Below are 22581 nucleotides of genomic sequence, written 5' to 3'. Positions count from 1 at the left end.
ATGGATGGGTGCCAGGGAGAGGGTGGCTGGTCGGTAAAGGCGAAAAGTCTTGAGAAATTACTTTGGAGGGAAGTGGATAATGTTTCTTTTTCTTTGGGATTTCAGGCCGGTTTTGAAGTTTTTGGTCGTTGTTACTTACATCAAAACCAGAACTGGTGACATTCCAAAAATAGTGCACAACTTGAGGCTTATTCACCTTTAAAACATTGTAATTCGTCGATATAAACATAGACTTATTAACTTTCTATCGATTCAGTTTTAGAATCAGTGGAGTATTGAAAGTTGACTATCCTCCATTTCCCCCAAACTAGTATGGGTTTGTTTATGCTGTGTGGAACGAAATGCGAATTAGGGCTGTACATAGAAATAGACTGGTGCCTTTTGTATATGTATTGATTGTCAAGGAGCACCCGTCAGTGTATTAGACGTGATGGCTACAACGTTATTGACTTGAGTATCGTCAATTTATTCTGCCTATCAATTTACACAGGTTAAACGATTATAGGCGTGTACCTTTAATGGTGGTGTATTGATGTTGTCCATCAATGCGAGGGGAGCAGGGAACACGACCCACGAGAGGGTAATGCCGGTTCTTTTGTTGACAAACATGGATACAACTTCTTTCAGAAATGATTAAAAACACATTCCCAATAAAACAAACGAAGTGTTTTAAAAGAAAACGCTTGTAAGATGAACTACATACCGGCTAAATTTGTGACTTAAACACCAGGCTATGTCTCGGCAATACGTACGTGTATAGCTTATTGACATTTTTAATTGTCATCGTATAGTTTTCTCATAAAACACGTCAGATTAAGGTTGTACTTTGAGCGAAATACACATTTTCGTGGTTTCTTTCATTTGTGTGAACACTTTGTGCTGGTCAACCTCTGACCTTTAAGTTCATCTGTTAGTGATTTCATTTATCATCTTTATTGGCAAAATTGGCAATTGGTGGAGATATTTCCACAACATAACCGGGCCCCTTGTAGTATACAGCAAATAAAATGGTAAATAAATTGGGAAATTGAATGTATACACCATTATACGTTATATCGATGCACTTGGTTAATGCATTAAATCAAATTCAAGTTAGTACGTAGTTTTGAGCCCTAGAAAGGTTTGTCTTAACTTTTTTGTAAAGTGGTCTGTACTGTTCTTAAAACCCTCCGGAGGTTTGGGTCTTTCTCCCCCATCCATGAAAACCTGGCTTTTCGAGAAGTACGAGAGGTCTCCATGCGTCAGCAGCGAGACGAGCATGGATTGTTTGATGGGGGCGAATTTCTCTTTTCCCCCGTCTCACTCGTTGCTACAGCTGCCAAACCGACCTGCTGGCGATTTTACGCAAAAGCACTCGTCCCAGTCCAGTGTGCGTTCATGTGTGCAAGATCTAATCATCAATCTGGCAAACTTGGCTCAGCATGCTTTGAAGATGAACCGTAGAATACTCAAAGAGGAACGGCTTGGATAAAGATTCTGTGTTTAGAAAACGGAACGGTTAACATATTCTTTCTATCGGTACGGATTTTGGCTTTCTGGCCGAGTCATGCACATGTCGTAAAGTTTGAATTGGGGATTTCAGTCATTGTGGACATCTCAAATGTCAAATTAAAGCAATTCACTCAGTTCTATTGCAAAGTCAGAATGTCCACATGTCAGAAAAACACCTGAGTTTATACTTTGACGGTATTAAAATTATAAAATTATACACAGCGCGTATACAGTATGCATAATTAATTGGTTGTTTTCGCATTGTAGTTTTATATTGTTGTTTGCTGGTAATATTGTTACTAGTGTTGTTATAATTATTTGACTAAACTGGTATTGAAAAATAATCTTCTGAATGCATAACAATCGAGCAAATTTTCAAAACAAATAAACAACGTTACAGTTACAAATGTTGCTGCTTGAAATGTAAACGGAGTTTTATTTAAAGGTAAACATTGCATTATTAGGTATAGTCGATAGAGGGCGTTTATCTTGGTGTTTTTAACACAACATGAATGACGTAATGAATCAATTTATGTGACAGGTATAACAACATGCCCCTTATTGTTTTGGTTTAATAATAATAAATAATAATAATAATTTATTTTTGATATAGCGTCTAACATAAAACAAATCCCAAAACGCTGTACAGAATTGTTTACATATTATAAACATTGAGCTTAAAAGAGATAAGCAAAACACAGCAAGCTCCAAACAATGAGATACACCAATACGAGTCAATCAATAGCATCACACCACAGAAAAAAGGCAATAAATAAAAAAGATACAAAGATTCAAAGATAATATCTTTTAAAAAGAAATGTTTTGAGTTGAGTGATCAACTTTTGTTTCTTCCGTTAACTAATTCTTTTGTAAATCGAGCGCCCTCAACGTTAGGTTTTCGGGGGCTCACATAATGTCTATAAAGACAGCTCTATAGCATGTAGGCCTACTTCGATTGTCTTCATTCTTACAGGTAAATTTCCCCTTTTTGTATTATATGTGTATAATCCTCAAGTTGTTTAAGTTTATTATCTAAGCTTGTTGTTCATAAGACATGAGTTTGAGAAATTAATGTCTTTGGAATCTGCCATGTATGCTCCTAGTTTGGTTACCGTTCTCTAAAATGTTGCCGATGTAAATAGTATTTCAAGATGGCGCGGCCCACAAAGCCGTGGCGGGAACCGCAAACGTATTTAAGTCGTTTCCTTTTGGGAAGTGTTTTGATTATTGTTTAATTGTTATCCCATACTTCCTATGAAGACAGCCGTCTATATAACAGATACTTCGATTGTCGCCATTCTTTCAGATATTAAAATAAAAGAAGCCCAATCCTCAGCGACCCATGATTTAATGAGTGTCACAAATGGTGGAGAATCCGATTTTGAGGAAAACCTACGCCAAATATCCAGCACCTGATCACAACAAATCGTTCTTCCCAACCCTACGGGTCCCGCAAATCTACAGCTACATGAGATAGGAAGCAACAAATCTATCAGTTGTCCTGTCTAAAAAGCATCCAGCCTTTGTCAGTTTCCAGTCGTCCATTTTGTTCTTTCTTCTCGGATCCCTGGTATGTAATCAACCCTTTGTTCGCTGTATTGGTAATGCTTTTATTGTCGTTCACATTCTGCAGTAGTTAAACCTCAGCTGCAACCAGCATACTTACTTTTGACGAACTGTTTTGTTGTCACAAGATTGTCCGAGCAGCCCCCATGAAAAACGACGCGTTGTTCTTGCCAAGAAACTCTGGTTTTTGGCTCTTACCGAAGGTTGGTTTTGGCTCTTTTTTACTGAAGGTTGTGGGTTCGAATTCCCCAGGTAACCGCTGATTTCACAATGACTAGAATAGACATTGTCGTCTATAATTAATGAATCACAATTTCTCATAGACGTTAAACTAATTTTGCGTACGAGAGAGATTGGCTGTTGCCAGCTTGGTGTTTATATCCCTTCGTGGGAGTTTGCCGAGTTCCCTTGATGGGAAGATCATTCAAACAAACAAACAAACAAACAACAAACAAACAAACAAGTCGTTTGCCCTTTTGGATTGACACATAACATTACGGACAAAGCCTCACACGGAAATGACGCCATGGCTTTTGTTTTCGCAAAGCAGATTAGTACCATATGTGCGGCCCTCTTGTGATTCCTATAGATAACAAGGTTTGTTATTTAGGAAAACATTTAAACTGTTTTTTATATTTGTTTATTAATGTGAAAAAAAATGTTGGTGCTATCCCATCAATGACGCTGTATCAGTTTGGACTTTTTGGAATGAGTATTTATGATAATACAATTCCAAAGATGGTATCTGTGCTGGACTATTTCCTCTTTTGTAATGTAAACTAGGAAGTGATATAGGGAAATAGTTCAACCGAAAAAGTATGACTTTTTTGCGGCCATGTTGGTGAATGGTGAACGGGTTTTTCGAGATCAAGGATATTTTTGCAGACCCTTTTGGCAACTTTTTAATTAATGTCTGGTAGTGCATTAAGAATATGACTTGGTATTCTTTTAACTATTATACAGTTACTTGACGATTTCAGCCCACACAATTTCACAAACATTGATAACCTTTCTCCATGTGATGAACATCCCTGCCTATGGCCTTTCCCTAACACATGCCTGCCAACTCTCCTGTTTATACCCCGCAAAGGTCAAAAGACAGATAATTTGCAGGTTTCCTTTCTGCGATGTCCCCTTCTTCAAACACACACGTCAAGACGTGTTTTTCATTACAGAAAGTAGCAAGTCGATTTCAACTCCTGCAACAAACCGCGACTTGGTGTATTTTCCCCCGCTACTCCAGCGCTTGTCTATTTTTGAAAGTGCATTTTCCTCGTACACTCTCCCCTATTTTCCCTCTGCTTTTTCCTCTCTCTATTTCCCATCCCCCTTCTATATCATCTCTCCCCTCGATGCACTGCCTCTCTGTTTGCCCAACGATGGTCAATGAATCTAATGGTATCAATGTGTCAACAGCAAAACCTGTCTCTATGTTCGGAAAACCGCGGTCGCCCTATACCGTCGACTGGTAAACTTTTCCCGCGCTGAAAAGACTAACTCACTCGTGGGTAAGAAGAAAAAAATCCCGCCAAAATGCAGTGTATGTTATGCACAGCCAGGCCTGCGTTGGTTCACATGATACCTTACGGGCAGATTGGTTAGCACGTTTTCCTTCTTGCGTTACGCAGCTCTACTCTGTTCATTTTCTTTATAGGGTTGTGGGGTTGTGAGATTGCTGTGATGCGTTTACATTTTAAGAAGAATCGGGGGATGTTTTAGGGGTAATTGATGAGGAGGTTTTTTATGCATTGTCAAACGACACGGCCTATGTAAATACAATTGGCGAAGTGATTTGGAGAGGCCGTTTGGGGAAATAGGACCAACGTGCGGCCATTTTTGTCCCGGGTGCGCTATATAGATCGATTGTTGTGTGGTAAGGAAATGAGTCCCCATCAATGTCCCAAAAACCTAATCCCATGTCTGCCTGGTGAGGCATGCTCTTGTTTGAGACAATGCGACGTTCAACCCAGTCGGTTACCAAGAACAAAAACTGTTTAATTAATTGAATTAATGCAACAACGTCTGTTCTTCTTAATGCAGGCTAGCCGCCCCAGAACCATGATGCGTAAGCTACCTTTTTACCGTAAATAAATAACCCCTTATAAATCACAGACTGTGGTTTTATTTTCATCCTTCATTTGTTTCAAAACGCAGACCATTTTTGTGCCTAAATATTTGTTCACTTCTCTCTCTTTTCCCCCTGGTATCTAGTGTTTGTTTTGCCAAACGGCCGGTATCTTAGTCGCGAGGCCACCATAAGGGGAGAACAAACCGTTTGACTATATATTATTGTCAAACCAAAATCATTGAGCTTTAAATAACATGTCATCATGACCGTCATCATAGCTGACCTTGACTTGGTTCGTCCTTGCCGTGTATCGCAGCGCGCCCCTAGCCCACTGATGCGCCATGCTGTCCCCTCTTGTCTCGTCTCCAGCGTACCCAAGACGCAGGCTCTGACGCCGTGATTGGAAAGAGAGGAGAGGGGAGGGAAATACTCTGCAATGTTTGCGAATCCATCGCAGTAATTAATGACCTCATCTGGTGGAAAAGAAGCTACACTCTCCTTCCACCATCATCACCGGAGTCAACTCGGGCTCTAAACCATCCCTCCCCGACCGCAGCACTATACTCGATTTGACTTCCCCTCTCCTTTTTTTCTCTGTGTGGCATTTCATCGGTTTAATTTTCTATTTTCATTTTCTGCAACTCGCCATGGTACGTTTGTATCAACATGACACCGTGCTCGGGTAAAATCAACACACGTTTTCTTGCTGTGACAATGACTAGGAAATACTTAATGCTTGCCAATCTCAATGCCATAGAGAGTGCTTTAATTCATCATACATTGACAACGTTAAGGCTTCTGTTTTACCAGAATAAACGTTCTACTCTTTTTGTGGGGTTAAACGAAGTAATTTAAATCACTGAATTAAAGCAGCTTTAAAAATTGGTCCTTCAAAACATTTTAAACATTATAATCGAAACATGGTTAAAATGTCGAAATGTTTTTGCAAGAAGGCATACACTAGACGTTTATGATGTATAACAACATGTTAGTTATCAGTTTAAGTAACTCGAATCAGTAGATAATAGCGTAAATATAGCTTTAAAATTGGCCCTTTAAATATTTTGGACGTTAAAATCGATAAACTGATTAAAATTTTGAATGTTTTGCAAGAAGGCATATTATACACTCTTGATGTATAACGCAAATGTTGTGAAGTCTAGTTAAATGCAACCATTTGGAATTGTGGAATTAGTTTTAAGTTTAGAATTGTATGTTAATTTCATGAGTTAATTTTGAAAATGACTGACAATTCGAAGTATAAATTCAATGGGATCAGAATCGTATATTGGTATATATTATTAACATCACATTGTGACCAAAAGGTCAAATTACATAACAATTTGCAAGATATAAAAATCTTAGTAGACAACAGCAAAACATGTATACTCAGTATTTTCCAGAGTCATGTGAAAAATCACAGGCATATTATACCCAAACCAAAATTAATATTTAAAAAAAAAATTATAAATCGCAAAAGTGAACGAGAAAGGGGAAAGTGTACAAGTTGCAAATACATGTAGACAAACATGTATGCCTCAAATCTGTAAAAAAGATATTAAATAAAATTGTAAATGACAACAAGCTAGAAAGACTCGGTGCAACCCTGCATTCGAAAAGGTCATATTTAAGAAAGACAAATAATTCAAAAAGCAGAGTTATAAAAACAACAATCTTGTACATTGTTGTAAACAAATGATAAGAATTTGACATGAGCATAATTATAGCAACGAGTTGGTAGGTACCATGATCGCAAGAGTGGAAGAACTTAATCTATGAAATTCGAAATCAGCGCAGAACTTTTAAAATTTCACGTGGGGAAGGTGTTGTGGATTGCAAAACCTTTTGCATTCTTTTTTATAACCACCTCCATTAACCCCTTAAAGGACAGCATGCTTTAGGGTAACCAGTTAGTTAGTTAGTTAGTTAGTTAGTTAGTTAGTTAGTTAGTTAGTTAGTTAGTTAGTTAGTTAGTTAGTTAGTTAGTTAGTTAGTTAGTTAGTTAGTTAGTTAGTTAGTTAGACTGACACGTTGACATGTGAGTTACCAGACCCTTGGCAACGATAACATTGCTTAAAAAGGAGATTGCACTCGAACGCTTTTAAAATCACACAAACATTAAATCTTAAACCTTGCAAAAACAACACCCATAAAACAGGAGGCAGGGACAATTTAAAAAAAAAACCAAAAAAAAACAAGAAATTATCACTTCGACAGTTTGCAATCCGTTTTTCAACGAGAGGTAAGCCCTATACTTTTCTTTGGGTTTTCAAAAAAAAAATGTTACGTTTATTTGTATTTTAAGTTATTGTATGAACATAACGCGAAAACGTTCGCAAACAAAATGCAATCAATGAAACATAATTTTCTGTGCCTATTCATTTAGAGATTTTTATGAGCCAAATATTGTTGTGCTTCATACATATACATTATTATTTTTATATTTTTGTTATATGATGCATTGATTTATTATTAGTATACTAACATATTGCTCTATTATAGTTTTGGTGTAATTGTACTATATATTTCTTTGCATGACATTTTGCGTAGTTGGCGACTAGTGGACCCATAATGCTCTTTAAATCAAAACATCAAGTAATCAATTAATTAACACTGTAACTTGTATTAGTTTTCGTGATGTGTTGAGTCATGTGTTTGATTGTGCACAACACATGTTTTGTGAGGGTTTTAAAAAGCATTAGGGGCGACTTAAAGGCACTGGAAACTATTGATAATTACTCAAATGGTTGTTACTATAACAACTTACTTGGAAACGAGCAATGGAGAGCTGTTGATAGTACAAAACATTGTGAGAAACGGCTCCCTCTGAAGTGATGTAGTTTTTGAGATGAGGTAATTTCTCACTCAAACAATAAAAGACTTCAGCTGAAGCCTTTTATTTTAGGCATCTGAAAGCACACCAAAAAAAAAATCTTCATTACTCTCTTGTAACTTCGATGACCAATTGAGCCAAAATTTTCACAGGTTTGTTATTTTATGCATATGTTGAGATACACCAAGTGAAAATACTGGCCTTTGACAACTACCAAAGCTGTCTTTACGATGTGTTATTTTATTTTACCAGCCACCGTAATACTCGATTCCAGAGAGGGGGGGGGGGTGATGCAAGCTTTCCCCTGAGGGATGGTTCCAATCACGTTACACATGTCACGTCAATAGCCTGTATCTAGTCTACATATTCACATGACAATGACACTGTGCTACTACCTCCACACCACGTGACCAACCGTCCAACCCTCACCGACACACTGTCCAAGACTCGGGTTATATTTTTGATGCCAGACTCAATGGCCCATCGATGATGTACGTCCATACATAAGTGCAATACCTTAATCACTGTGTATGATTCCGTCGTGATTAAAACGCGCCCCTGCAATTTTGCTAAGTGTATTAAATTGTGATTACTTACTCAACCGCGTTCAATGCGCTGCCAGGGCCCACTGCGAACGCTCTTAGTCGTACGGGCGATATAGAGACTCGAAGCAAGGGAGGAATAGGCAGTGGTAAGATAACGCATGCAGTACACGCTAAAGTTTCCCCTAAGTGATCGCATAAACAGTCGATACCAGCACAGGCTTTCTCATTCTACGCTGACTATAACATTCCATGTGGGTTGTTCGTTGATGAACACCGGTTCACACACACGGCCAAAACTTAAGACGTACTCATCACCCATGCCCGTTATATTCCGTCGGTGTAAGTTATCAAGTTAGAAGCATAAGTAGCCAGAACGCATCCGGACATTCTTCACTTCATGACCTCTTTGTCAGACGTGTCACAACTAGCGAGGAGCAAGACGCATCTCTTCTCGTCATCTTATTAAATCATAGCGAGTCACTCCATCATTTTCACTCTCTTCCCCCTTCCTCGCGGGTTCAGTTTTTAAAAACTCTCCACAACATCCGAAATATTAGTACTGTGCAGGATGGATTACTCCTCTTATCTCAGCCAAAATGCGTACGAGTCCTGCCTGAGTGGGGTTGAGGGGACCGGACTGGGGATCCAGACCTCTTACGGAGAGTTTCCTGGTGCCGTAAGCTCCCAACCAAGTCAAGGGTACCCCTACAGTAGTCTACGCCCCTCTGTAAGCTATGGGAGCGGTGCAGGAGGAATGGCTGGTACATGTAATCTTGCCTCCATGATGGAACATCAGCAAGTACCACAGTGTTCTCCTTATTCCGGAGGTAAGTAAACTTGTTAAAGTTAGGGTTTTCTTCTTGTGTGTGAAAGTGGCCTTTCCTTGCGGGTAAGCTTAACTTCACTGACAACTTGCAACTGTATCAGGAGTGCTTTATAACGTGTTCGATGAAGTAACCCTCCATACTGATGAAATTAGCGTTATATTGGTGTCGCTGTGCGGCAATCTATCGCCGTTCGGTAACTCCAACACGGTTCCTCGGCCGGCCAAGTTTTATAAGAACATTTTCCGGCGGAGAACGGGTCTCTAATTTGATCAATTTAGCGGGTTTTGTTTTCCAAGTGCTTTAGTGTCATTTATGATCGTTCATTATGTGATTTGCCAGCGTGCTTATTCAATTGCTCCTCAGAATTATTGGTAATTTCGTTAACGGCAAGGAATGTTTTGCAAATGACATTAAGGAGTTTACCTCCACTGCTGTCTAATTGTGGATATTCAACGGGCGAAATTTGCTGGGAAATGAAAAAGTAAACTAATTGGTAGCCCGTAGCTCCGCTTTATTACCTTGTAACTTCTTGGCTCTCGCATCATGTCACGTCGGCCTGGCTCGTTCGGCTGTTCGGGCATTTCACACGTTCTCACTCTTCCTTGGAAATATCTCGCGTATCTTTAACTAAATCTACAATTCTAGCTCTCTGTACTTATGGTTGATTAATTTTGATCCTAACGACTTCAGGTAAGTTAATAAATTAGTTTCTACAATTAGTTGCACATTTTTGAAATGATGATTTAAGTTTCAGACTTTGTAATGGTGAACTAATTATTTCTCAGCTGATGGTATTATAAAGTTGTTTTAGTTTATTAATCTTCGTTTTACCCATATACCCCGATGTATGTAAGGATTTTATACTCAATACTTGCTAGAGTTCTATGAACAAATCACAGGCATGTATGCTGTTTTAGTTTACTGTCTTACTGTTTGGTGATGTAATTTTATACAAATTTACCTTAAACTATTCAAACAATTTAATAGGCGTAGCATTTTTAACTAAAAACATATTAAACTTCTCAAAGACCTTATGGTTATATTTTTAAAATTATTTAAATATATGAAATCATATGGCAATGGAATCATATTCTTAAACCATGGCATTTCAACATGTGTAATGGGATGAAATTGTAGGCCATTTTTGTAACTCGTGCATCACATTATATGATCGTTTCCTTTTGAAATCATGCTGTCATAAATATGTCTTTGGTGTTGTAAATTTCGAGTATTTAATTTTTTTCACCAACTTGATTCCATCCCTTGAGACACCCTAATATTCTTTAAACTAATTTCTGATTTCCCTTTTTGACTTATTGCTCGCGGAGCGTCGGCTTTCCCTGGACGTGTAATGGTTAACTCGTTAACCCGAACCGATCGAGTCCGTCACGGCCCATTGTTGGCTCAATTGGCCATCGATCACCGAGCTACTGTCATGACAGGCGTGGGGGAGGTAGTGCGATATTTACCCGTCACTTGACATGGTGAGAGACACCATTTCCGAGGTACTCGGAAACCGCTGTTGAGCGTGATTGTTCGGTGTCGAGTGCTGGCTTGTACGCTCCTTCACTCTGTCCGTCAATGTTGGTGTTTTTAGGCTTGTATTTTCACACATTTCCATCTGATACGCAGGCTTGATATTTTAACGGATGCAACGATTGCCCTCCATGCCCACCTGTTCATTGACTTGGTGCCCTTGAAATACTCCAGTAGAAATGTACAATTTCTTCATAGGGTGCCCTTTACAGAGGAGAAAATGCCTTGATGCCTTTGCCCTTTCAAACACTACACATACAGGCATGGATACGCTTTGAAATGTTATGTCCAAATTTCATTTGATCACTCAAGTTCCAATTATTATAAATATGTTGTGTATTTGGTTATGTCCTCTTTCTTCATAAACTGAGGTCGTACAAAATGCTGTTTTAATTTCTTCATTGTATACAGTACGAGAAATCCTTACATGCAAATAAATAGTACACAAAACAAACGGCAGATATAACTGTTTTCTAAGTAGTTTCACGCGATTGTTGTGAACAAAAATTACTTATATGCTAAACATGCCCGAGGCTTAGTGAGTACTTATTTGCATACTGGGCTTGTTGTTAACATGCACAGCAGAGAAAATGAATGAATTATAATTGTACAAGCAGTGAATGTCCATCGTTGTGCTACATCGATCCGAACAAGCACCTCGGCCCCCAAAATAATAAATTATAATGCAGCGGGATTTAATGCATGGACATTTTGTAGGAATTGGCAAACCCTTCCCAAGCATTGTTCCCGTATTAGCTTTAGAGATCATTCTACTCAGTATCCTATCCAATCGATTCATTTTAGACCCACACTATTGTATACCTCAACACCCATCTAAAAATTGCTATTAGTTTATTACACCGATTAATTTTATACACTTTCTTCACCTCAAGCTGTCCCGGCCTCCCGATATTCCCGTGCCGGCTGTTGGACGGTAAGCCAATACCTCCCCACCGTTTTATTCCAAATACTCGGGCTGCGTTTTTAACCAACGAGCTTAAATAAAACACCAGTTTGTCTGCGGTGCAGTCGAGTGTACCGTTACAAAAGTATTCCGCGCGAATGAGCGCCGGACACGGGCGGGAACACGACACCGGGGAGACGACGCGATGCACGGCCCTGCGGGACCCGCCGCACCGCGCTAGCTCACTCCCGTGCCACTGATTTTTTTTTTTTTTGAGAAGCGGTTAGACTCTCATGTTTAGAACGTGACAGACGGTGGGACAGTGTCTCTTCAGAACTCAGGAAAATAACACCAGATTGAAATAGTACCTTTAAAAAGAGCGAAGGGACATGTTTTTTTGTACCGGTTATGCGCGACCTATACATCTATGTACACACAACTTCCCCGTCATAACAAACAAGCTTGTATATAACATCTCATAGATTATAACCAGTTCATCCCGTTGGTCATAGATATTTGAGTAACAAGCTATTGACAATACTTCTGCCAGAATTAATTGACTTTCTTCAAGTCTATAATGCATCATAGTTTGAATTGGACAACCTTGTGTTAATTCTCAGGTGTTTTTTTTTCTGAATGCGTCTTTATGGGCAAAAACGAAATGTATTTCGGGTCAAACTGAGATGAAATCTTGAACTTCTTATGCTCAAAATTCCTAACCTGAATCAATTAAATTACAGCTTGAATATTCCAATTCACCAGACTTCAATATTTTGTGTATATCTCTGGATCACTTTCAATTCTTTCTATCAGTGATAATTTCTTGTCGCGAAACAGTTACACCATCCTTGCGTGAAAAACCAGCGTGCCATTTCTCACCCCCTTGTATTCACCCCCCTCCTCCTCCTACAAATTTCTCGAGTATCCTTTACAGTCCCTAAGTGGTCTTCCACCAACACGATCTCAAACAAACAATTGCATTAATGGCCATTGCACCTCGCAAGAACAAAGCTCTGCAACTCGCGACAGTTAAAAGTCACTTTCCATATCTCTTTTGTTAGTCATTATAGATCTATACATTGCCCATCTGCGCCCAGGCATCTTCGACTTGGGGTTTTGTCCCTACGTAAAGATCGCATGTGTTTCGGTCCTTGTTCCTCCACATGCTGTAGGCTTTGGACTTTGTCTTAACAACAACTCGTCCGCAATTTAATTCAATAAGCACAGAGGCTTTTACTGCATGGGCGACTTGAATGAAAATGTCCCCAATATGCCTACTTTGTTTTCGGGGGTCGCCACAAAGTATCACCATCGCAGGTGATGTTTCTTAATATGTAACATCTTCCTTCCTCTAATCGAATTTGGAAATTCGAACCCCATAACATAAAAATCTCTTTAGAAATCTACAATACAATTCTCTGTATTTGGAGCAACAAAAGTACATTTTATCCGACCTCATGGAAACAAATGTACAAAAGCTTAATCATCTTAGTCGCTTGAAATATCCTACTCCTATAAAATTGTTCTATTCTTTGTAGGATACAGATTTCATGCTGGCCTAGTACATGTTATTCAATGGCATATTGTGGGGAAATACGAGGGTTAGAACTTCAATGCATAATGCCTCTTGATATAGTTTAGTCAGAGTCCTATGTGTTGTAAACAGTGCATGAGGCATCTTAGACGCCAGGGTGCTATAGTTCCAATCACCTGATATACCCTCTTCAATGCCCGTTCCTTTATTTCATCGCACTGCAGTGTATACAGAAACAACAAAAAGGAAGGACAGCCGAGGAAAAACTATTTAATTGCCATCTTTTGGCGAGCCCCCCTGCAGCCATAGTAAAGTATATTGCTCCTGCTAACAATCCAACCCCTTGTAAAACTCAGTCCCTGAGAGTGATCACTCCGTGCTCCTGGGAAATCAGCGAGCAGTGGAGAGCTATCAGCAAATTGCCCGTAGCCCGGGGATTCTCGGCCCCGTCAACGGGGGCTGTGATCGAAGGCGCTCGCTCGGGTAGTTCGGCTCCACAGGCCTCGCTGAAAAACAAAACCGCGGTCCGTGTTCCCTTCAAGAACCTATTTTGGGGTTATTTCCAAAACAACTACACAAAACACTAAAATTACACTATGAAGAAGTCTCAAATGGTTTCAAAGTCATTGTCTTGGGTTGCCATCAGCCTCCCAGTTGACTGATTGGTTAGGTTAGTAGGGCCATTGAATGTGATTTCATTTAAGTTTTTGTTCAGTTCTTGGCAAAGAACAACCATTATAATACCACGTTGTCGCTATACACAACACATTCTTTAACAAGCACATTGATGGGTGTAAAGATAACGTCCTACTCAAATACTGCTGGTTTATGCATGAAATTGTATACACTCAGAACCCCTTAGTGTGATTCCATAAAAAATATGGTCCCGATTTGCAATACACAATAGAAACCTAAATCTGTTGTTTGCATCTTATTGTTCTCAACCTTGCTTTTATTATTACAGAAACATAAAAGTTATGCTTGCTTGTATCTTGAGCCATTAGCCTACTTCAAGGGCCCAATTTCATAGAGCTGCTTAAGCATACAAACTAGATAAGCATAACAAAATTACCCTTTCCAGGATAAGGTTACCATCCAAACTACCATGTCACAAGTACAATTTGTGACTGGTATCCTGCTATTTTCTGCTTAGCAGAAAATTGTCAAGCAATATGAAATTGGCCCTGGTCCGTATATTGTGAATCCAATCCATGATTTGGGCTCAATCAACGGCTAGTGAATGAAACTCAGCATGTGGTTGTTGGGTGTAGTCAGGAAAACCCTCCAAGGGATCTGTACAATACAACTTACACGCATCATGCATACGGGAGGGCAGATTTTTTTTTGACAATTTACAAAAATAAAACATGATTTTCCATCAGACTAACAGTTGTGTGTCTCCCCCGACCCAACTGTCTGGTGTCCACCGACCATCCTTCAACCGGCCTTGTCGCCCCTTCAGAATGACCTATTTCCCCCTTGCTTGCCGTCTATTTATCCGCTTCGTTGCAAGACACAATATAGGGGAGGAACCTGGGGGAAATCTTCGCAGTGTGTTTGGAAATGTTTCGGGCAATGCCGATTTTGAAAACACTGATTTGTATCAAAGACGGCGTGTCGCGTTGCTGCACGCGTGAATGGATCATTTCTAGATGTGTGAATTACTTAGAGGCAGTACTGTAGAAATAGTCATACCTCAAATAAAGCTCCTCTCTAGAACAGTTTAAGTCTATTTTGAAGACGCATCTTTTTGTGAAATAGCTTGTATTTTTCATTGTATGCATTTCGTAGTTGTTTCTGTATATTATGAAATTGTTGTATTCAACTACAGTCCTGGCTTTCACTCTTCACTTCCCAAAAGCGCTTTGAGACTTCATTTGTAATTTTGCGCTATATAATTCAATTTTTTTCCAATGTATATTAAGACACATGAAAACCCTTTACACGAACTGGTGAAAAAGCTGGAAAATGCATTTTTGTATAGTGCATTTATGTGTCTTATAGGGCGTTTTCGAACCACGGTTTGGGGGCTTGGGCCTGGGCTTCGTCCGCCTATTTAAAGCACGTAAGAAAAGCGCACGTTTTCTAAATAACTGACAGAGCCTGTAAGTCTAAAACCGTCGTTTTGAAAACGCTGATTGGTAGTGCAAAGAAACATACCATAAAACAACTTATAAGCGATTCTCCAAAATAGAAAAAAAAAAACATCCATGCGACCTGTATGCAAGTTTGTAGTGCATTAGCTCGGACGCAATATTATACCTTGTAATGATTTGTTAAGTAAAGAGACCACCGTGTCCAAGGAATATTTTGACGCCATCTTTGTTTGTCCATCTTTGTTCCCCAAGTGTCACATTGCAGTGATGCATTCTCAGTATTCCATGATGTGTACCGGACTATCCTTGTTTTCCTCCTAGCCTCCGTTTGGTTGTGAATTCATTTGTGTATAGACAGACAAGATGGTCGGTCCAAGTCATTTTACCTCATTATTCAATGTAATGTAATTGACAAACTAAATGTCCGAACAATTGATTCGTATTTTCCACCAACCTAGTATTCCTATGGAAATATGAATACATTTTGGAAATTTATAATTTCAAATAAGTATTGGAAGTCCGCCAACACTCTTCCAGTCAAGATCATACAAACACAATGTTGACAAACTTGTTGTTTTCATTTATGTTTGATCAGCTCTGTTTTAAATTGTTGTTTGGTTCAGATTTGAATAATTCTTAAACTTGATTCTCTGGGAGTCAGAAAGGCAAAACTGCTGGCACTGGTGTGTTCACGCTCTTGGAATCAAGGGATGGTACAGTAGGCAAGATAAATCTGTGAAATTATAATTCATAAGGAATAATAATATAACCTTTGTATGTCTGTGTTTAAAGTCAGAAGCTATTTCAATGACAATTTTTAGCTTAGATTGAACTCGTTGAGTTAGAAAGGCAAAACCTCAGTCACTGGGGTGTTTACAATCTTTGAATCAAGATATGGTACAGCAAACAAGATGCAAGAGTAAATAATATAACCTTTGTATGAGTGCTTTTAAAGTCAGAAGCTACTTCAATAAAAAGATGCAGTTTGCGGTCACCAGATGAGATGAAAATGTCCTCTGCATAATAACAAATAGAAGCTTTGATTTTGATGATTACTCAGTGTTAGTAATAACTAGTCATTTCTTTGGTTATTGGTGAGTGCTCCATGGTCAGATGTCTTTCTTCGAACCACCAGTAGGTCTCTCTGTACGTCTCTTTATCTCCGACTGCTCCAACTGTGTTTGTTAAATCGGACGGTGTGTGCATTGTGCACGGTACCGCACGATACATGCACACGGCAATATACTAATCAACCCCACCAATACTACAAGTGCTCTGTAATTAATGAACTGCAAGGAAACGGGAAAATTAAGTATGGGACGGAAAAAAGATCAGCTATTGATGGGAAATAATGTCGGGTACAAACAAACTCCTTGGATCTTAGATTCTTTACAACTACCAGTATGGCATTGATAATAATCTTGAGACACAATTCCATACTGTATTGTATTAAATTACCTTATCTGGTTCGGATATTTTGATTTTGTTATGAAATAGAGTAATATTTCAGCAAACTAAAGGGAATTTTGGAAAAACCACCGCTTTTAATGATTTCCCATCATGACTTATTATTCCTCTTTAATCAGAAAGGAATAGTGCTTGTGTATGGTTTTTTTTACAATACTGTCAATGTGATCTTTATAACATCGAACTAAAGAGACATCATTTCATGCTGTATTATTACCTTATCCGATTTTGGATATTTTGATTTCGTAAACTTGGGTAACTTAAAAAAAAAATCACTTTTAATGATTTCTCAAGGAATTGTGACTTTGTATGTCTTTTGACAATTCTGGCAGCCATCTTTGGTTAGTTAACATGTGCTGAGCATGCGTATGGCAAGGGGTGTGGTCCTTTTACATGGCACCATCTGCTACCAACAGACCCTCTTCACTCGGCTAGTGCTACGTTCAAGTCTTGGTACTTGACTTGCAACTGTGTAACACCCCACAGTGTAAGCAGCAACAGGAAGCTCTGTTTGTGACTTGTTCGTTCATGGTCCCAGAGAGAGCAAACTTGCCCACTTCTCTCAGTGTTTGAACACGCTGCTAGTAGTAGGAAAGTATACACGAGTGGGAGTTCTTAATGCAACAGAATGCAGCACAGCACAGTTTCCGCTTTAACACAACAGCCCGTGTGTTTTGTCGTTTAGAGACCACCAGTCGATTTTAACAACGGGGGAACAAATCAATATGATATACAGCAGGACCCGTAGCTGTCTTGATGAAGCATCGGAGGACCCATCTGTCAGGGCGACCGGGACTATAGCGCGGGTAGATCGATTTGTATAATCCACCCCTACCAACTAGGCATCGGAGAGACTGCAGGGGCAGTGGGAGGAAGAGGGACTACCCGTGTTATCTTTAGGAGTGGTCCCCCCTCTCGTCTGGGGAGACGAGTCGACTACTACTGAAAAAATCCATGGAAAGATAATAAAAAACCAAAGTCAGACAGAGCCGTCTCCACAATCTGTTCCCCATGTGAGGGGAAAGTGATTGTATTCTTTAGACCGGCTGGAACGTGAAATCAAACCTTTTCACATTAGTCACAAAATCAAGTTTCAAAGTCATGAATGAAAACGAGTTCCCTACATAATGTTAAGAAGACTTCCCCTGGAATCAGTCTGAAACCAAGCACTACAAATAAGCTAAGCAAAGCAAAACTGCGCTAACCAGAATTAGGTTACCAGCCAAAATGCCATTTCGCAGGTACAATTTGTGACTGGTATCCTGTTCATTATTGCTAAGCAGGGATGAGGTCTGAAACGTGAAATCAAGTCATTTCATTTATTAATAATTCCCACTTCAAAATCATGAATGAAAACGAATCCCTCCAAAGTGTTTGTATATAGGGAAGGTTCCCCTGTGCAGGGCCAGCTAAATCAGTATAAAATCAAAGTCTATGATTTTATTGATTTCCATGCAATCGCAGAAGTGTCACCCCTCCCCCCTTCTGAAACCACACCCCTCTGTCTACGAACAATTCCCATCGAAAACCTGAAGTCAAAAGGCCGTCTTTTTATTCGCAATCTGTCGCTGCCTTACCCCGGTCTGAAGACCACCGGTCGTCCGGACCAGGGTCTTTCAATTAAATAAACAAAAATATCAAGAGACTTGGGCAATTTCATCAGTCTGATTAATTGAAATTTAGTATCGCGGGTCTGTCCTGAACAGGTTTTCTAGAGGTATCTGTTTGATCTGAATGGTGCGTTGAATTTTCGGAGAGACTAAATTAAATGTATTATTTTTATTTATTTGGAATCTGTAGGCATCATACACAATGATAAGTTGGACTGGGCTGTCGAGGTTAGACAAAAGTATAAAAACTGTCATCTAAGATGACAGGTTTTCGAGAGGTATCTGTTTGATCTGAATGGTGCGTTGAATTGTAGGAGGGATACTTAAATTAAATATCTTATTTTTATTTATTTTAAATCTTTAGGCATCATACACAATGATTACAAGTTGGACTGGGCTGCCAAGGTTATACAAAAGTATAAAAACTGTAATCTTAAGATGTGTAAAATAGACCCCTGCCAACGATAAAAATATGGTATTAGGTCACATACACACAAAAATGTGAACATGCCTATCGAAATTATTGTAAGCAAATCTTTAAAACAATACGTTCTTGTACTTTGGTTTCTTGGCTGTTAAAGTTAGCGTCCACAGCTTCGAGATTTCTGAAGAACACATACTAAATTGCGTAAAATATTAAATCATGGCTTTTTCTCTGTTCTGGTCAGCATAAAATTCATTTGCTTAGCTTTTTTGAGTGCTTTAAGCAGCTCTGTGAAACACGGTCCCTGGGCTCAATTCATAGAACCTATAAATACGCACAACAATTTGCTTAGCACACTGAAGAGTATTGCTTATCATAAACAGTGTTGTTTTGACGTTTGTGTACATTATGGTACCGCACAGACGTTGCATAAGAGCAGAGTCCTTGCTCTATGTTTTGACTGATGCCTCACCCAATTTTTGCTTAGCAAAGAAACTTTGTCAATCAGTATTTTCCTTGCTTAGTAAAATCAGATTGCGGCCAAGACTCCACTCAATTGTTATGCTAAGTTAACAACAGCTAAATACCAGTCATAAGCAATGTATATGGCATGACATTTTTGCCAGTAACATGTGAAAAATAAGCGAGCTATTTTCGTGCTTCAGCAATTTTTTTTTTGCTTAAGCAGCTCTATGAAATTGCGCCCTGATCATCTCCATTAGGCCTGACGCTGTCCCTATGTCCCTAACAGGTCAGTCCAACCACAGTGTCACACGGGAACGCTAGAGCCAAACCACGGCCTAGCTACCTTGAGTGACCATGCCTGTCTATCCCTTAATTAGACTGATTAGTGATTACAATAATACACCGGCCTGCTCATTCTGTCCAACAACACACATTGGGCCAGGTCTCTCGAAGAAAAAACCACATACCCCGCGGTCACAGAGACTCTACCGCAATCATTAGTAGTGTAAATAAGCAACGGCTTAATCCGCGCGTTCTTTAATCTGCCCATTCTGGCCAATTTTGATTGGGTTTTGACAGTCCGGAATTAAAAAAATTATAGGGCAATTGAATATTTGACCGCTAATACTGGAAAAATATTGACAAATGTTTACTCAATTTACATAATTTTGTATATGTTGTTGCTACTGAAAAGCAAATAATATTAATCCGCGCTACTTTTAATCTTCCCATTCTGGCAAATTTTTGTTGGGTTTTGACTGTCATGATTTAATCTTTTTTAAAGGGCAATTGAATATTTTTTACTATTGACCGCTAATACTGCAATAATATTGATGTTTACTCAATTTAAATAGTAGGGTTTAAAATAACAGTGTATACGTTGTTGCTTCTGAAACGTATAGGCCAATTGATTTAGAATGTTTGATTTCTAATACTGCAATAATATTGACAAAGGCCTTTTTCGGCATTTTGAAAGCGCACACAATTTGTGATACAAGGGTATTTTTATCTTAGTTATTCTCTTGCAACTTCGATGACTAATTGAGTCAAAATTTACACCGGAATGGGGTCAGGAAGTCGTCAAGGAAAACAGGAAGGAAGTCGGGTAGTGGGAAAGGAAGTCGGGAAGGAAGTCGGGAAGTGCGGAAGTATTCACACAAAGGAAGCATCCGTGACGTCACATCTTTACACAAAGATGCCCGCGCGATGATGTTCATTGCTGTATCTATACAGGCCATGACAACGCACGCGATGTGTAGATTAAACTGCGGCGTTTTCCCGTCATACACACACGCTATTTCATTTAGTTCCACATCAAATACAATGCTAAAGCACGGGACAACGTGCCGGGATACTCAAAATGATTAACCATCATTGGGAAGTATAATTTTTTCTGCCGGTAATAATTAATTTTATCTCGGTCATAATTGTATGAATTTATGATGGTGATGTTTTTGTAATGTTATGGGGAATACTGCTTTGGTTGGAAACTCAGATTATAAAACACGGCTACATTTAAAATGTGAAGATTGTTATTAAAATAATATCCCTAATGGTATAAAAATGTAGCTGTCGTGCCTATATTCAGGGTTTTGAAAAACATGTTTAATTTGTCTAATTTGTCTGATTTGTCTGATAAACATGTTTATTTTTGGTCCTGTCATAGTGATTGGTATCCTATATCATGCTCTGACATTTGCCTTCACATTCCTGTATGCAATAAAGCCAGTATGAAATTCGTTTTGCTAAAGGCTCAAATTTGTCATGATCTGATCACAGAATGATTTTAAAAGTTAACCCTGTTCGATTGAAACAAAAATGGCAGATTTTTTGTAAGTAATTGTGAGGTCGTTCAGCTGAAAGTTTGAATTAGTTCTCTCGTCATTATCATTTGAAATACACCTTTTGTGATTAAATGCTTTTATTATATTGCTTAAGTTGTGTGGTTCCTTGACCACACATACAAACTCATAATGGACCTTGATTCAGAGTTAGGGTACCAGTCTGTTCTAAAAACGAGCCGCTGGTTGTATTTCAGGCGTTTTCGAAAACACGTCTTATTACGGGCTTGGGCTCAAGCTATTGTTTGTGAGCTCCTTGCCGAAAGCGCACGTTTCCAAAATAAACCCGAGCCCAAGCCAGCCGTGCTTTCGCAAAGGCCAAAACGATACCAGATATATCCGTGGTCCGGATAGATGATTGTTATGTTTAACCTTTGAACGTATTTTGAGATTTGCACAAAATCTTCCTGTGAACACTGAAGATTTGCCCCGGTAAAGTTCGTTCAACTCTGTGATTTTTTGTAGAGCTATTCAAATCCATGTTTCGTTCCTAACACACGACACTCCAATGCTCTCCGAGCAAAGCTTAATCTTCAGCGAGCCTCTTCCAGAAATCGAACGGCAACAACCCCGATCTATCAAGAAGTCACTTCCTTCATCCATACTCTTTTTATTTCTTCCTCTTCATCTCTTGATTTTTTTTCTCTTTCTTGTTGGGGTGCGTAAACCCCATTTGGTGCGTAAATGCAATCAATTCAAAGCAGTCTCCATTCGGTGATGAATTCGGGTCCACTTTGTCAGTGAACGTGAGGAGGACTTCGTTTGCAGTTTGATTAGGAAAACTTCAGCTGAAATGCGATATTATTAGACTACATGGCTTGCGCCGGAATGATCTTTCCCCAATTGCCCGTTACTTGATACATGGTCTACGCGAGGCGCACGCCGGTTTGTTGCACCCTCCCTCCCCATCGCTACGCTTTCAGAGCTCAGCATCGTCCTGGCTGGGGGAAGAAGAAAAAAAATCACCCAGCAAAAAAAATGGGGGATTTATTGACATTGTGAGAGAACTCGGCTCAGTCATGAAAAATTAATCATGAAATACAAGCTTCGAATCACTACATGACAAAAAGACAGATAACTGGGTATGCGGAGATAGCCTATAATGGTTGCCTGTCATCTGCCATGGATGTCCTCATTTAAAAGCTGCAAATTGTACATTTCCCCACTGCTTTGATTGGTGAATATGCATCACACACACACACCCAATTGTGTAGTTGCCTGCAACCGTTGACCTCCAATTGTCTCTCTGTTGTTTTATACTCCTAACTGTTTTGCAACAGCTCCCATTGGTTTTGTTCACGTTTTCCAACTGTGGACTTTTCCCAAACCTATTGTCCTATTTTGTTATAGATTCCTCGGTTTGAATGTGTATAC

At 39.2% G+C, this 22581-nt stretch overlaps 1 protein-coding gene across 1 annotated transcript in view; it reads left to right on the top strand.

The window, feature by feature from the left end:
• The first annotated feature begins 8345 nt into the window (after nt 1-8345).
• LOC117293557 (paired mesoderm homeobox protein 2B-like) overlaps nt 8346-22581 on the top strand; it is a 44152-nt gene continuing 29916 nt past the window's right edge. Inside the window, exon 1 of the mRNA XM_033775916.1 lies at nt 8346-9330. Coding sequence (XP_033631807.1) covers nt 9072-9330 — 259 coding nt within the window. The 5' untranslated portion in view covers nt 8346-9071. The remainder of the gene's footprint in view (nt 9331-22581) is intronic.

This window comes from Asterias rubens, chromosome 8 (assembly GCF_902459465.1).
Source record: "Asterias rubens chromosome 8, eAstRub1.3, whole genome shotgun sequence".
NCBI classification, from domain to species: Eukaryota; Metazoa; Echinodermata; class Asteroidea; order Forcipulatida; family Asteriidae; genus Asterias; species Asterias rubens.
Note: the sequence above shows the minus strand (reverse complement) of the source record. Positions and strands in the feature narration are given on the sequence as shown.